Source organism: Mugil cephalus, chromosome 11, assembly GCF_022458985.1.
Source record: "Mugil cephalus isolate CIBA_MC_2020 chromosome 11, CIBA_Mcephalus_1.1, whole genome shotgun sequence".
NCBI lineage: Eukaryota > Metazoa > Chordata > Actinopteri > Mugiliformes > Mugilidae > Mugil > Mugil cephalus.
The window spans coordinates 12,560,637-12,575,437 of record NC_061780.1 but is presented as its reverse complement, the minus strand read 5'-3'; the positions used below and the strand labels follow the sequence as shown (position 1 = coordinate 12,575,437).

The following is a 14,801-nucleotide window of genomic DNA, read 5'->3' as shown; positions in this document are numbered from 1 at the left end:
TGCTGGTTGGACGCTTCTCTGTAACATGAAGTTCAGATTACTGTGACCTTTCCTTAGCCTAGACTTGATTCACTGCGTTTACATGCACATGGAAAAAACTAATTATTATCTTAATCGGACTCTAGCTGGACATCATCCTGAATGGCCAAATTTACATGCCCGACACCCCATACTATGTCCTACTGTGTCTCTTCTTCACCTGCAGCACTGTCTACTGTTGCTCTTAGCTACCTTCTCATGCAATTGGAGCTAATTAATCAGAGCAGACTGAGCTTCACTGGTGTCTGCTGCATACATTTATGCAAGTCAAGTCAAGTCAAGTCAAGCCAAGTCAACTTTATTGTCAATTTTGACATGTGCAACACAATACAGGATTGAAATTACCATCCTCAAAGGCCTATGGTGCAAATTCAGATTTCAACAATTAAACAAATAAAGACAAATTTATTTATTTCAAGTTCTGGGCAGCTAGCGATCATTTCCACATACAGTCTATGTCTTTATTTTTAGATTGTAATAAATACTAAAACACAATGATTATACATACACATTATGTACAATCTTATAAAATGACATGTAAGAAATAAAAAGAATAACACTAACTCATTCAATTATTCTTCCTCACTGACTAGAACAACAGAAAGAACATTTGAAAAGTACATCCTGATTATATCTGAATGTGTAATACAGACCCATCTGCTGGACAAATTGAATATCTGGAAGACTGTAGCAGAGAAGTGTAAAAATAAATAAATAAATAAAAAAAGTCACAACCTGAAAGCCAAGTGAATCCAGCTACCATTAAGTAAATAAACACTAAGCGTATAGTAATTATCATAGCAAATATTCACAGTTCTAAGATCATTTTGCTATCAAGACCCACGGTCCACAACACGAGTAACCCTTGACATTTTGACATATTATATTGGCAAATCCAGGTCTCTTAGTATTCACGAAAGCTAATTAAATTAGTCGAGGCGCTGTATATTAATGCAGTACTCATTATTCAAACTGGATGTGCTGAAACACACAACTTGAACAACAAGTAAGTACAATTTTATTACTTGCTGTCTGTGCTGCATTTCCAAAAAGGGTTCATATTCGAACATAACAATCTATGGGAAAATGTCATATAACAGACACGAGATTGACTGAAGCATTTTTTTTTTCTCATACCCTGACAAGGGAAGCTGGTTGGCAGAAACAAGAAGTAGGGTAGCGGTAGATGGGTGAGAAGAGAGAGAGAGACAAAATTAAATCCCTGTTAGTGCCTTATGCACTACTACTACCTTATGCCAGCATTTTTTTTTATTAATGTTATTGTGAACTATTGAATGCAAATCTAATTTAAATACCTGGCTGCAGCCTACTTGACAGATTAAAAGTAACAATAAAATTCTCTGCGTAAACCACATACTACCTTTTTCTTGATTATTATGCATAAATGAAACCACACACTAAAATGCAACATTTGCTATATATGAAATGTGACTGCTCTCTGAGATGACATTTGGAGAAAATGTTGTGAGAGTACTTTCAACATTTTTTGAAGTCATTCGTTCATGTGCAGATTTATACCTGCGTAGCCAGAGATGACCTCTCTTTGCTATAACTGCCGTCCATTGACGTGCGAGAGTGCGCTCCTTCTTCCTGGAAGGCAGTCTCCAAAACTTTAAAGAGAGATTTGCAGATTTTATTCTTAAAATTTTGGCTCATGAACACATACAGCAGTGGATTCAGACAGCTGTTGAGAAAAGCCAGACTGGTAGCTATAGGCATACCAACAGCAGCGACACTATGTAATGTTTCGCTTGAGTTAGTGGTGGTGAATCTGACCAGCTCAATTACACTGAAGATGTGATAAGGAGCCCAGCACAGGAAAAAAGTGATGATAATGGCAGCGATGATCTTAAAGGAGCGATTTGACTGGCTGGCCAGGGTACGGTTTCGTCTGAGGCGATGGATTATGACGGCATAACAGGAGACAATGACAGTGAAGGGGATAACGAATCCTAGAAGGATGCGGGTGATGATCATGATGTGATGACGAAGGTCTCCCAGCTGTTGCACAGAAGGTGTTTCAGAATCATCAGAAAGAGCAAAGTTGTTGAAGCAGGAGGTGATGTTGTCGTCAGATGTTGCAGTGTCCCTGAAAATGAAGTACGGTGTGCTGAGGATCAAAGCCAGAAGCCAAACAGCAAGACTCACAAAGGAGGCCTTGCGTACATTACGGTGGTTCTGGGCCCAGACGGGCCACACCACAGACACATATCTGTCCACACTGATCACCACCAGAATGTAGACACTGGCAAACATGTTGAGGAAGCTTACAGTGCTGTTCAGTTTGCACATGAACTTTCCAAAAGGCCAGTGGAAATCCATAGCCAGGTATGCCACACTGAAGGGAAGAAATGCAGTGAAGAGGAAGTCAGCCACAGCCAGGTTGAGGAACCAGACTGTGTTAACTGTTTTCTTCATCTTGAACCCGGTCACCCAGATAACCACTCCGTTCCCGAGCACACCAAGGACAAAGGCCAGGCAGTAAACGATGATAGACATGATGTTGAAAAAATGTTCCACCTTTGCAACGTAGATATCAAACTCTTCATCATATTCAGAATCATAATCATTTTCATCATGTGCAGTTTCTGTGCTATCCATCCTTTTTTTTTAGAACAACCTTGAGGAGAAAATGCAAAAATTGATTTTTTTTTGACAACAACAGAACCATTTTTATACAGTCAACACATACATAATATAGATACTACACCAAACTCTACTTCTTTTCAAACTCTACGTCCGCTCAAACAAAGTGGCTAATTTATTTGGCTATTTATTTAACGATTTGAGTCTTTGTTATTAACTTTGTGTTGTTATTGTTGTTTTGGATTGATCAAAGCAAATTCAGAGCATAAGATAACAACAGTACCTCTCTCGGAGTTGGCCACCAGGATGAGGATGTGTATGCAGCAGAAGTAAAACTGGTGGTCAAGACTGCGTGCCCTGGAAGTTCTTTAGTCTGACGTCTTTTGCAAATTGAGGAGGACCACATGTTATTTCCCCCTTTACTGACATAATCACAAATTTGTAGCCTGCGATTGGTTCGTTTAGAGAATGATTGACAGATTAGGGACAATTGATGATTATGTGACTGTAAATAGTCTGTAGAAAGTAGCCCATAAAGTTAAGCAATCACACAAAAAATGGAAACAGCAAATACTGAAAGTAAAGGGGGAACTACAACTCCTCAGACATCAAAAACAACCCAGAATGTGTTAAATTTCACCACATGTTGCATTAACTCAGTGACAACATTCGCAAGAAACAAGTAACACACAGTATAGTATGTTCATTTTGATATCAGATGCGTTTCTCTGACACAAAGATATGTTAAATTCTTTTTAGTTGTACATTTTTAGATGCGGAAACATTTGTACAAATGTATTTTTTACATTTACATGTAAAAATAATAACACAACTCATGCTAAGTAACTTGGCTATACTTTGCAAAACAATCAGGGCTAATGTTAATAACTTAACATGCATCGCAGGGCTACGGCTACATCCTTCACGGCTAGCTGCTAGTAGTTACAAAATAGTTAAACCCAGGACAGAATTAGGACAAACTTTATAATTAAATAGAAAACGCTTTATTATCAATTTGTTTTCCAGAAAATTTGAAATAATAAAAGAAATACACCTTTAGCACATCTATGTGTACTTAAAATGCAGCAATCATACAGTATTCCTTTGACAGTTAACACAAAAGGGCAATAATATTTAATAAATTCTGAGCTATATTAAATTCAGTAGGCCTTTATGTGTTTCAATTCCAGTAAATGTATTCATTCAAATAACACATTTCAATGGGATAAATGTATTACATCAAGGTCTTAGCATAATTTATACTTTTTGAGTTGGCTAAAGTAATAAATAACGGTTTCCCTTTGTTACTTTAAACACTATAACCTGCCTGGATATTCTCTGCCATGCTGAAAGGCCTCTGCCAATGACCTCTGCCTCTGGACTGGGGACTTGCAGCGGGGCCAGAGCAAAGTGTGGCTGCTCTGCGCTGACACAGGACTGGCGAGCCTGGTGATATGGCTGTTTCCTCTTTGCTGAAACCGCAAGAGCAGAACTTAAAGTGAAGAATCGATTTCACCAGGCTCACCATTCACCACTAGCTGCTAGCTCAGCTACTTGCTTTTTCTTCCTGTGAATGACAGGTATCATCCATGTCCAAGGTAACAGACTACGCAGTAGATATAGAGCAGTGGTGTCCAAATTACAGCCTGTGGGCCAACTGAGCCAAACCATCCATCTGTCAAAAAGGGCTAAACAGTGGAGAAATTATAAATTTTTGACATTTATTTATTGGCACAACATGCATGGACTCATTAGTTCATAGCTGTGAAAAACAACAAAACTTACAAGACTGGTAAGATAAAAACCAAGCTTTAAGCATAAAAATCTCAAAAATAATTACACATGCATTAGAAAGTGATTTATTTGCTGGAAATGAATATAAAGAGTAAATGACTAATGCTGAACCACCCACTCCTGCCTGGGATGACCTTTGATGAACTGTTGTGTATTCAATTTTGTCATGTAAAAGATTGAAAAATATATGCCGCCTACCCAGCCCATCACTTTTAAGAGTCTACTATCTCTATCCACCAGCAGCTCCTTGGTTTTACTCACATTCAGCTGGAGGCAGTTTTCCTTGCACCAGACTACAAAATCAAAGAGGATTCTCTATCTGTATTCTCCATCTTCCCCATCCTTGATAAGGCTGACGACTGTCATCTGGGAATTTCTGCACATGACGGACGGTTGAGAGAGCAGCAGTGGAGAGGGATAAATAAGCAAACATAAAGAATATTCTATATATAATATTCTAGCATTTTATAATGTTATATACTTATTATATTACTTCTTTACTTATTTTCTTAAAAGTCGGCCTTGAAGTTCCCTTTTTCTTGAATGTGTCTTTCTTTTGCAACACGCTGCAGATAAAGTACATGGTTTTCTCAGCACTTTTCTTCTTAGTAACTGATATCACAACCAGTTTCCAGTAAACAGACATTTTGGGGCGGGCAGTAAATTTCAAATATAGAAAGTGTAAGGGCAATCTTTATTTTACAAGAGCTTGTGGGCACTACTTTATCAAACTAACCCAAAGCCGTGTGATCTTGGCTAAAATGCCAATGCAAAAGTAACATTTTGAAGTCATTACAAATATTGTTTGTTTGTATTTAATTGTTCCACTAATACAAATGTGAGATTAAATTTTATAGTGTATCCTGTCCTGTCTTGCTGTATCATATCTTAATGCAGAATGGACAATTAACTTGCAAAAGTTTGCCCTGCAGTCTCTATTTCCTTCTACTGAGTTAATCTTTACTTTCAGATAATCTCTATAGACCCATCCCTGTGAGCTAAAATAGAACGTTTGAATGTGTCTAATTGTGGTATTTGTGGCATGAGAAGTCAGTTTCTCACAGTTAGGTCCTATCAGAGTGATGGCTTTCCTTCCAGCACGTTATTTAACCCTGAGATTCAGCAACACGTTTGACCTCTTTCATGCACAGTGAAACCAGTTTGAGCAAGACATTTCTATGAACAGTACTAACTTTGCTGACGCAGCATAATGTCAGTGTATTTTTAATGTTTTTGTGTGTGTGTGTGTTTCGTAAGGCAATAATAGAAGAACACACATGAAAAACTACATTACTTACAAGTTTATTGGGAATTACCCTACATAGTGAAACAGTGATACTGTTGCATAAACACAGTGTAGAACGTCTCCAAAGTATGTCCACATCAGAAAAAAAGTTACTCACAGTTCGTTTTGAAGCCCGACTGATCACCTTTCTGGATGTTTACAAGGAAACTGTTCATCATGGTATTATGGTGTCTACTATACCATGTTAACATAAGAATTTTGGAGGTAGTTCAGCAGCCACAAATCCACTACCCTCACAAAGCTGAGTATATGCTCTCGTCCTACTTTACTCCCCAAACTTATACTGTATATTTAATGATATTATTTATGTTAACATCAAACTTTGCATTTCACATCAAACCACGTATCACTGAGTCATTCGATTAGTTGGTTGGCAACTTTTAAGTTGTTTTAAGTTGACTACGACGTCTAAAATGTGAATATTTGGTGAAGTTCTTGTCCCTCATTGATAAAGTGAATGTGTTGTTACAGTGTTTTTGTACTTTCATGTTTCACGGGATGATATAAACAATGTGGGGATGGTTAATTTAAAGAACTGAATAATTGGCAGATTAACTGTTGATGAAATTAGTGCTCTGCTCTGAAATAAACTGAAATAAACCGTGGAGAAATGATACATTCATGACATTTATTTATTGGCACAACATGCATGGACTCATTAGTTCATAGCTGTGAAAAACAACAAAACTTACAAGACTGGTAAGATAAAACCAAGCTTTAAGCATAAAAATCTCAAAAATAATTACACATGCATTAGAAAGTGATTTATTTGCTGGAAATTAATATACAGAGTAAATGACTAATGCTGAACCACCCACTCCTACCTGGGATGACCTTTGATGAACTGTTGTGTATTCAATATTGTCATGTAAAAGATTAAAAAATATATGCCGCCTGCCCAGCCCATCACTTTAAGAGTCTACTATCTCTATCCACCAGCAGCTCCTTGGTTTTACTCACGTTCAGCTGGAGGCAGTTTTCCTTGCACCAGACTACAAAATCGAAGAGGATTCTCTATCTGTATTCTCCATCTTCCCCATCCTTGATAAGGCTGACGACTGTCATCTGGGAATTTTTGCACATGACGGATGGTTGAGAGAGCAGCAGTGTAGAGGGATAAATAAGCAAACATAAATAATATTATAATTCTAACATTTTATGATGTTATATACTTATTATTTTACATCTATACTTCTTTTCTTAAAAGTCTGCTTTGAAGTTCCCCTCTTCTTGAATGCGTCTTTCTTTTGCAACAGTACATGGTTTTCTGAGCACTTTTTTTAGTAACTGATGTCACACTCAGTTTCCAGTAAACAAACATTTTGGGGCGTGCAGGAAATTACAAATATAGAAAGTGTAAGGGCAATCTGTATTTGCTGCTCTGAAATAAACTGAAATAGACAGTGGAGAAATTATACATTTGTGACATTTATTTATTGGCACAACAGAAGAGAAGGGAATAGATTTTTGGTAAACTGGATTAGCTGGTAAATAATACAACTCCTACGCTACAAATGATCCAGTATTTACATCTTGTGAAAGCATTTTGGTATGAACTGTACCTTTACAACTGTGTCAATATTGTTTTCTATGCACAGTTTCATTGGTCTCATTTTGTCTCATACTTCGCTTTGAGCAGCTGCCTTCACTTTGCTCTGACTGGTGTCCAGTGACTTCATTTCAGTGTGAGAGGACGCCTCTTCCTCCTGGAATATAGTCTCCAACATATTCAGGATGGATTTGCGGATTGTGTCCTTGAAATCTCGACCCATGAACACATACAGCAGTGGATTCAGGCAGCTGTTGAGAAAAGCCAGACTGGTGGCAATAGGGAATCCAATGACAATGGCATAGATTAAAGCTTTATCATCAGTGGTGAATCTGACCAGCTCAATTAGAGTCAAGATGTGATAAGGAGCCCAGCACAGGAAGAAAGTGATGATAATGGCGGTGATGATCTTAAAGGAGCGATTTGACTGGCTGGCCAGGGTGCGGTTTCGTCTGAGGCGATGGATTATGACGGCATAACAGGAGACAATGACAGTGAAGGGGATAACGAATCCCAGAAGGAAGCGTGTGATGATCATGATGTGATGACGAAGGTCTCTCAGCTGTTGCACAGAAGGTGTTTCAGAATCATCAGAAAGAGCAAAGTTGTTGAAGCAGACGGTGGTGTCTTGTCCAGGTATTATTACAGTGTCCCTGAAAATGAAGTACGGTGTGCTGAGGATCAAAGCCAGAATCCAAACAGCAAGACTCACAAAGGAGGCCTTGCGTACATTACGGTGGTTCTGGGCCCAGATGGGCCACACCACAGACACATATCTGTCCACACTGATCACCACTAGAATGTAGACACTGGCAAACATGTTGAGGAAGCTTACAGTGCTGTTCAGTTTGCACATGAACTTGCCAAAAGGCCAGTGGAAATTCATAGCCAGGTATGTCACACTGAAGGGAAGAAATGCAGTGAAGAGGAAGTCAGCCACAGCCAGGTTGAGGAACCAGACTGTGTTAACTGTTTTCTTCATCTTGAACCCGGTCACCCAGATAACCACTCCATTCCCGAGCACACCAAGGACAAAGGCCAGGCAGTAAACGATGATAGACATGATGTTGAAAAAATGTCTCAGCTTTGCAAAGGACTCATTGTCATTAACAGTTGTACCATCAGAGGAGGAATTAGTCATCTCCGCCATTGTCTTGAGATCTGGATGGGCAACAAGAAGAAACAGTATGAATGCATGCAAAAGACATCTTTGATTTTGTTGCTGTGTAATATTTACAGAACAGAAAGATACTGTTAGTCAGTTATTACAATAATGACTCCAAAAGCTCTAGTCTAGCAGATGTAACACCATGAACAGAGCCTCACAGATTAACTGTGACAACTTAGTTCTGTAAAAAAAATAAGAAACTTCAAGAGATGAGTGGAACAAAACTATTCTGATCCCCAAAATGAAGAGTAATTTTTCCCTCAACACATAATTCGTACTGTAACAATAACAGTGGTGACGTCTGCTCTTTGCTTCTCTGACTCTGTGTTCACCACATCATCTTATGACTTCCTGATGTTGCTGGAGCCAACTCTTGTCAGTTACGCGCAATAATAAGCAAAATAACCAACACACTTCCTTTCTGCAACTTTAAGAAGATTCTCCTGCTCAGCGCTCATCAGTGACAGGAATCTTGTCTCCTGCCACCTACTCACCGAAGAAAACACAACTTTGTGGCTAAAGGTTTTAGAAAAGGTATTGGCTGGCTCTGAAACCGAGGGGAGTATGTGCATCTTTGTATGAAACACGAAACGTCATGATTTGATATATTTTTCAAGAACAAAATAACACAGGTAACATACCTTTGTCGAAGCTCTCTGGGGTCGGCGAATAATCCAAAGCAGAATATTCATCAGTCAAACTCCTGAGAGCTTTATATAAATGAATGTGTGAGTCACTGCCCACGTCCGGCCACAGAAAATTAGTCAAGACGTTGATTCGCTGGTGTCCACAGCACCACAAACGTACCAGAGTTGTTGCTTGGTGCTGACTTAATGAAACAACATCTGCAAAGTCACTGCATCATCTGTGAAAAATTACACATTTTCCATTATTAAAATACTCTCTGCATAAATCCAAGCCTGCAAGCCACAGACATCATAAATAAACAGAAACAGATTAAATTTTATAATGTATCCTGTCCTGTCTTGCTGTATCATATCTTAATGCAGAATGGACAATTAACTTGCAAAAGTTTGCCCTGCAGTCTTTATTTCCTTCTATCAAGTTAATCTTTATTTTCTGATAATCTCTGTAGACCCATCCCTGTGAGTTAAAACAGAACGTTTGAATGTGTCTAATTGTGGTATTTGTGGCATGAGAAGTCAGTTTCTCATAGTTAGGTCCTATCAGAGTGATGGCTTTCCTTCGAGCACGTTATTTAACCCTGAGATTCAGCAACTCGTTTGACCTCTTTCATGCGCAGTGAAACCAGTTTGAGAAAGACATTTCTATGAACAGTACTAACTTTGCTGACGCAGTATAATGTCAATGTATTTTTAATGTTTTTTGTGTGTGTGTGTGTGTGTGTGTGTGTGTTTCGTAACCCCATAATAGAAGAACACACATGAAAAACTACATTACTTACAAGTTTATTGGGAATTACCCTACATAGTGAAACAGTGATACTGTTGCATAAACACAGTGTAGAACGTCTCCAAAGTATATCCACATCAGAAAAAAAGTTACTCACAGTTCGTTTTAAAGCCCGACTGATCACCTTTCTGGATGTTTACAAGGAAACTGTTCATCATGGTATTATGGTGTCTACTATATCATGTTAACATAAGAATTTTGGAGGTAGTTCAGCAGCCACAAATCCACTACCCTCACAAAGCTTAGTATATGCTCTCGTCCTACTTTACTCCCCAAACTTATACTGTATATTTAATGATATTATTTATGTTAACATCAAACTTTGCATTTCACATCAAACCACGTATCACTGAGTCATTCGATTAGTTGGTTGGCAACTTTTAAGTTGTTTTAAGTTGACTACGACGTCTAAAATGTGAATATTTGGTGAAGTTCTTGTCCCTCATTGATAAAGTGAATGTGTTGTTACAGTGTTTTTGTACTTTCATGTTTCACAAGATGATATAAACAATGTGGGGATGGTTAATTTAAAGAACTGAATAATTGGCAGATTAACTGTTGATGAAACTAGTGCTCTGCTCTGAAATAAACTGAAATAAACCGTGGAGAAATGATACATTCATGACATTTATTTATTGGCACAACATGCATGGACTCATTAGTTCACAGCTGTGAAAAACAACAAAACTTACAAGACTCATAAGATAAAACCAAGCTTTAAGCATAAAAATCTCAAAAATAATTACACATGCATTAGAGAGTGATTTATTTGCTGGAAATGAATATACAGAGTAAATGACTAATGCTGAACCACCCACTCCTACCTGAGATGACCTTTGATGAACTGTTGTGTATTCAATATTGTCATGTAAAAGATTGAAAAATATATGCCGCCTGCCCAGCCCATCACTTTAAGAGTCTACTATCTCTATCCACCAGCAGCTCCTTGGTTTTACTCACGTTCAGCTGGAGGCAGTTTTCCTTGCACCAGACTACAAAATCAAAGAGGATTCTCTATCTGTATTCTCCATCTTCCCCATCCTTGATAAGGCTTACGACTGTCATCTGGGAATTTTTGCACATGACGGATGGTTGAGAGAGCAGTGTAGAGGGATAAATAAGCAAACATAAATAATATTATAATTATAACATTTTATCATGTTATATACTTATTATATTACTTCTTTACTTCTTTTCTTAAAAGTCTGCTTTGAAGTTCCCTTTTTCTTGAACGCATCTTTCTTTTGCAACAGGATGCAGATAAAGTACATGTTTTTCTGAGCACCCTTCTTCTTAGTAACAGATATCACAACCAGTTTCCAATGAACAAACACTTTGGGGCGGGCAGGAAATTACAAATATACAAAGTGTAAGGGCAATCTGTATTTGCTGCTCTGAAATAAGCTAAAATAGACAGTGGAGAAATTATACATTTGTGATATTTATTTATTGGCACAACATGCGTGGACTCATTAGTTCATAACTGTGAAAAACAACAAAATTTACAAGAGAAGGGAATAGATTTTTGGTAATCTGGATTAGCTGGTAAATAATACAACTCCTACGCTACAAATGATCCAGTATTTACATCTTGTGAAAGCATTTTGGTATGAACTGTACCTTTACAACTGTGTCAACATTGTTTTCTATGCACAGTTTCATTGGTCTCATTTAGCCTCATACTTCGCTTTGAGCAGCTGGCTTCTCTTTGCTCTGACTGGTGTCCAGTGACTTCATGTCAGTGTGAGAGGATGCCTCTTCATCCTGGAATATAGTCTCCAACATATTCAGGATGGATTTGCGGATTGTGTCCTTGAAATCTCGACCCATGAACACATACAGCAGTGGATTCAGGCAGCTGTTGAGAAAAGCCAGACTGGTGGCAATAGGGATTCCAATGACAACGGCATAGATTAAAGCTTTATCATCAGCGGTGAATCTGACCAGCTCAATTAGAGTCAAGATGTGATAAGGAGCCCAGCACAGGAAAAAAGTGACGATAATGGCGGTGATGATCCTAAAGGAGCGATTTGACTGGCTGGCCAGGGTGCGGCTTTGTCTGACGCGATGGATTATGACGGCATAACAGGAGACAATGACAGTAAAGGGGATAACGAATCCCAGAAGGAAGCGGGTGATGATCATGATGTGATGACGAAGGTCTCTCAGCTGTTGCACAGAAGGTGTTACAAAATCATCAGAAAGAGCAAAGTTGTTGAAGCAGGCGGTGGTGTTTTGTCCAGTGGATGCAGTGTCCCTGAAAACGAAGTACGGTGTACTGAGGATCAAAGCCAGAACCCAAACAGCAAGACTCACAAAGGAGGCCTTGCGTACATTACGGTGGTTCTGGGCCCAGATGGGCCACACCACAGACACATATCTGTCCACGCTGATCACCACCAGAATGTAGACACTGGCAAACATGTTGAGGAAGCTTACAGTGCTGTTCAGTTTGCACATGAACTTGCCAAAAGGCCAGTGGAAATCCATAGCTGTGTATGTCACACTCAAGGGGAGAAAGGCTGTGAAGAGGAAGTCAGCCACAGCCAGGTTGAGGAACCAGACTGTGTTAACTGTTTTCTTCATCTTGAACCCGGTCACCCAGATAACCACTCCATTCCCGAGTACACCAAGGACAAAGGCCAGGCAGTAAACGATGATAGACATGATGTTGAAAAAATGTCTCAGCTTTGCAAAGGACTCATTCTCATTAACAGTTGTATCATCAGAGGAGGAATTAGTCATCTCCGCCATTGTCTTGAGATCTGGATGGGCAACAAGAAGAAACAGTATGAATGCATGCAAAAGACATCTTTGATTTTGTTGCTGTGTAATATTTACAGAACAGAAAGATACTGTTAGTCAGTTATTACAATAATGACTCCAAAAGCTCTAGTCTAGCAGATGTAACACCATGAACAGAGCCCCACAGATTAACTGTGACAACTTAGTTCTGTAAAAAAAATAAGAAACTTCAAGAGATGAGTGGAACAAAACTATTCTGATCCCCAAAATGAAGAGTAATTTCTCCTTCAACACATAATTCGTACTGTAACAATAACAGTGGTGATGTCTGCTCTTTGCTTCTCTGACTCTGTGTTCACCACATCATCTTATGACTTCCTGATGTTGCTGGAGCCAACTCTTGTCAGTTACGCACAATAATAAGTAAAATAACCAACACACTTCCTTTCTGCAACTTTAAGAAGATTCTCCTGCTCAGCGCTCATCAGTGACAGGAATCTTGTCTCCTGCCACCTACTTACTCAGAAAACACAACTTTGTGGCTAAAGGTTTTAGAAAAGGTATTGGCTGGCTCTGAAACCGAGGGGAGTATGTGCATCTTTGTATGAAACACGAAACGTCATGATTTGATATATTTTTCAAGAACAAAATAACACAGGTAACATACCTTTGTCGAAGCTCTCTGGGGTCGACGAAGAATCCAAAGCAGAATATTCCTCAATCAAACTCCTGAGAGGTTTATATAAACGTGGGCAGTTACTCACTGCCCACGTCATGGGGGGCCACAGGAAATTTGGCAAGTCGTTGATTCGCTGGTGTCCACAGCACCACAAACGTACCAGAGTTGTTGCTTGGTGCTGACTTAATGAAACAACATCTGCAACGTCATTGCATCATCTGTGAAAAATTACGCATTTTCCATTATTAAAATACTCTCTGCGTAAATCCAAGCCTGCGAGCATGAGACATCTAGAAATCAGAATGATGTGTTTTTCGTTGTGTGTTTGCATTCTTGCTGCGTTATGTTCCTTCTCGCTTGCCTCATGTTTTCCGCTCTAAGTCAAATTTCCTCTGACGATTAGACTGACACGGACTGTGACACTTGGCCAATATTCGGAGGGTTACGAAACAAGTTTCAAGAAGCACACCTTGTTACCACAGAGAGTTACGGCAAGTGGATCCTGTCTTGAAATTCAAACATGCTTGATCTTTTATTTTTTAGATTTAGATTTGGGGCCATGAAAGAGGAGCACATGTCAAATTTTACAACATTATTTACAATTGGGAGATTTGCATTTGTGTGAGCCATTTGTTGAATCCCTGTTGATACTGAATAAAATATCCCCATATTATTGTTTGAGTGCATTAGCATTGGTCTGTTCATTTACTGCAGTGTAAATCGAAGGCTGTAAGTGTTGCTTTTCTGTAAAAGCTGTCAGTAGGGTATGTGTGATGTAGGAGGAAAGCAGGTGTTTTTGTCTTTGCACAGGATTTGTATTGCAGTCTGCCTCAACACCTGTAAGTGTTCAAACCAGCGTTGTATGTATCGTAACTTTCTGCAGTTCAAACCGAGCTACCCATTTTATGCTTTATGACCACAGTGTACCCATCTTTTGACGGCTACCTTCAGCAGGATAATGCACAAAGCTCATATCTCAAACTGGTTTCTTTAACATGACAACGGGTTCACTGTGCTCCAACGGCCTCCACAGTCACCAGATCTCAATCCAATAGAGCAACTTTGGGGTGTGGTGGAACAGGAGATTCACATCGTAGATGTGCAGCCGACAAAATCTGTAGCAACTGTGTGATGCCGTCATGTCAACATGGACCAAAATCTCTGAGGAATGTTTCCAACACCTTGTTGAAAGTATGGAATTAAGGCACTTCTGAAGGCAAAAGGAGGTCCAACCTTTTACTAGCAAGGTGTACCTTAGGTGGCCGGTGAGCATACATTGCCATGCAGTGCTTAATAACAACAGCCCAGTTACAATAATCCACCTTTATGTGCAGCTGACCGATAACATGAACAGTTTGGTCTGAACCCCACTACCACATACTGAGAAGCAGTTGATCAGTATCTGACACCTTCATGTATTTTAGACTCATCCTTGACAGTTTCATCCAACATACTTGCAGAACCACTAACTCCTGACGTG

The 14,801-nt window shown here is 39.1% G+C and overlaps 2 protein-coding genes across 2 annotated transcripts; both read right to left on the bottom strand.

Moving 5' to 3' along the window:
* Nucleotides 1-321: 321 nt before the first annotated feature.
* LOC125016514 (chemerin-like receptor 1) lies at nucleotides 322-3,016 on the bottom strand. Its single transcript, XM_047599043.1, has 2 exons — nucleotides 2,930-3,016; nucleotides 322-2,680 (listed from the first exon to the last, which is right to left on the bottom strand). The coding sequence occupies exon 2, from the start codon at nucleotides 2,659-2,661 to the stop codon at nucleotides 1,573-1,575; it is 1,089 nt and encodes a 362-aa protein (XP_047454999.1). The 5' UTR covers nucleotides 2,662-2,680; nucleotides 2,930-3,016; the 3' UTR covers nucleotides 322-1,572.
* A 3,344-nt stretch (nucleotides 3,017-6,360) lies between these two features.
* Nucleotides 6,361-13,636, bottom strand: LOC125016050. Its single transcript, XM_047598218.1, has 4 exons — nucleotides 13,310-13,636; nucleotides 11,576-12,662; nucleotides 9,105-9,319; nucleotides 6,361-8,456 (listed from the first exon to the last, which is right to left on the bottom strand). The coding sequence occupies exons 1-4, from the start codon at nucleotides 13,416-13,418 to the stop codon at nucleotides 7,366-7,368; spliced, it is 2,502 nt and encodes an 833-aa protein (XP_047454174.1). The 5' UTR covers nucleotides 13,419-13,636; the 3' UTR covers nucleotides 6,361-7,365.
* Nucleotides 13,637-14,801: the final 1,165 nt, after the last annotated feature.

Excerpts from the sequence above, each read along its gene's own strand:
- LOC125016514 (XM_047599043.1), bottom strand. The coding sequence starts at position 2,661 with ATGGATAGCACAGAAACTGCACATGATGAAAATGATTATGATTCTGAA.
- LOC125016050 (XM_047598218.1), bottom strand. The coding sequence starts at position 13,418 with ATGACGTGGGCAGTGAGTAACTGCCCACGTTTATATAAACCTCTCAGG. Across the intron at positions 9,320-11,575 it reads GCTGCTCAAAGCGAAGTATG|TGACTTTGCAGATGTTGTTT; the intron begins AGGCTAAATGAG and ends CAGATGATGCAG. Across the intron at positions 8,457-9,104 it reads CCCAGAGAGCTTCGACAAAG|ATCTCAAGACAATGGCGGAG; the intron begins GTATGTTACCTG and ends TTGCCCATCCAG.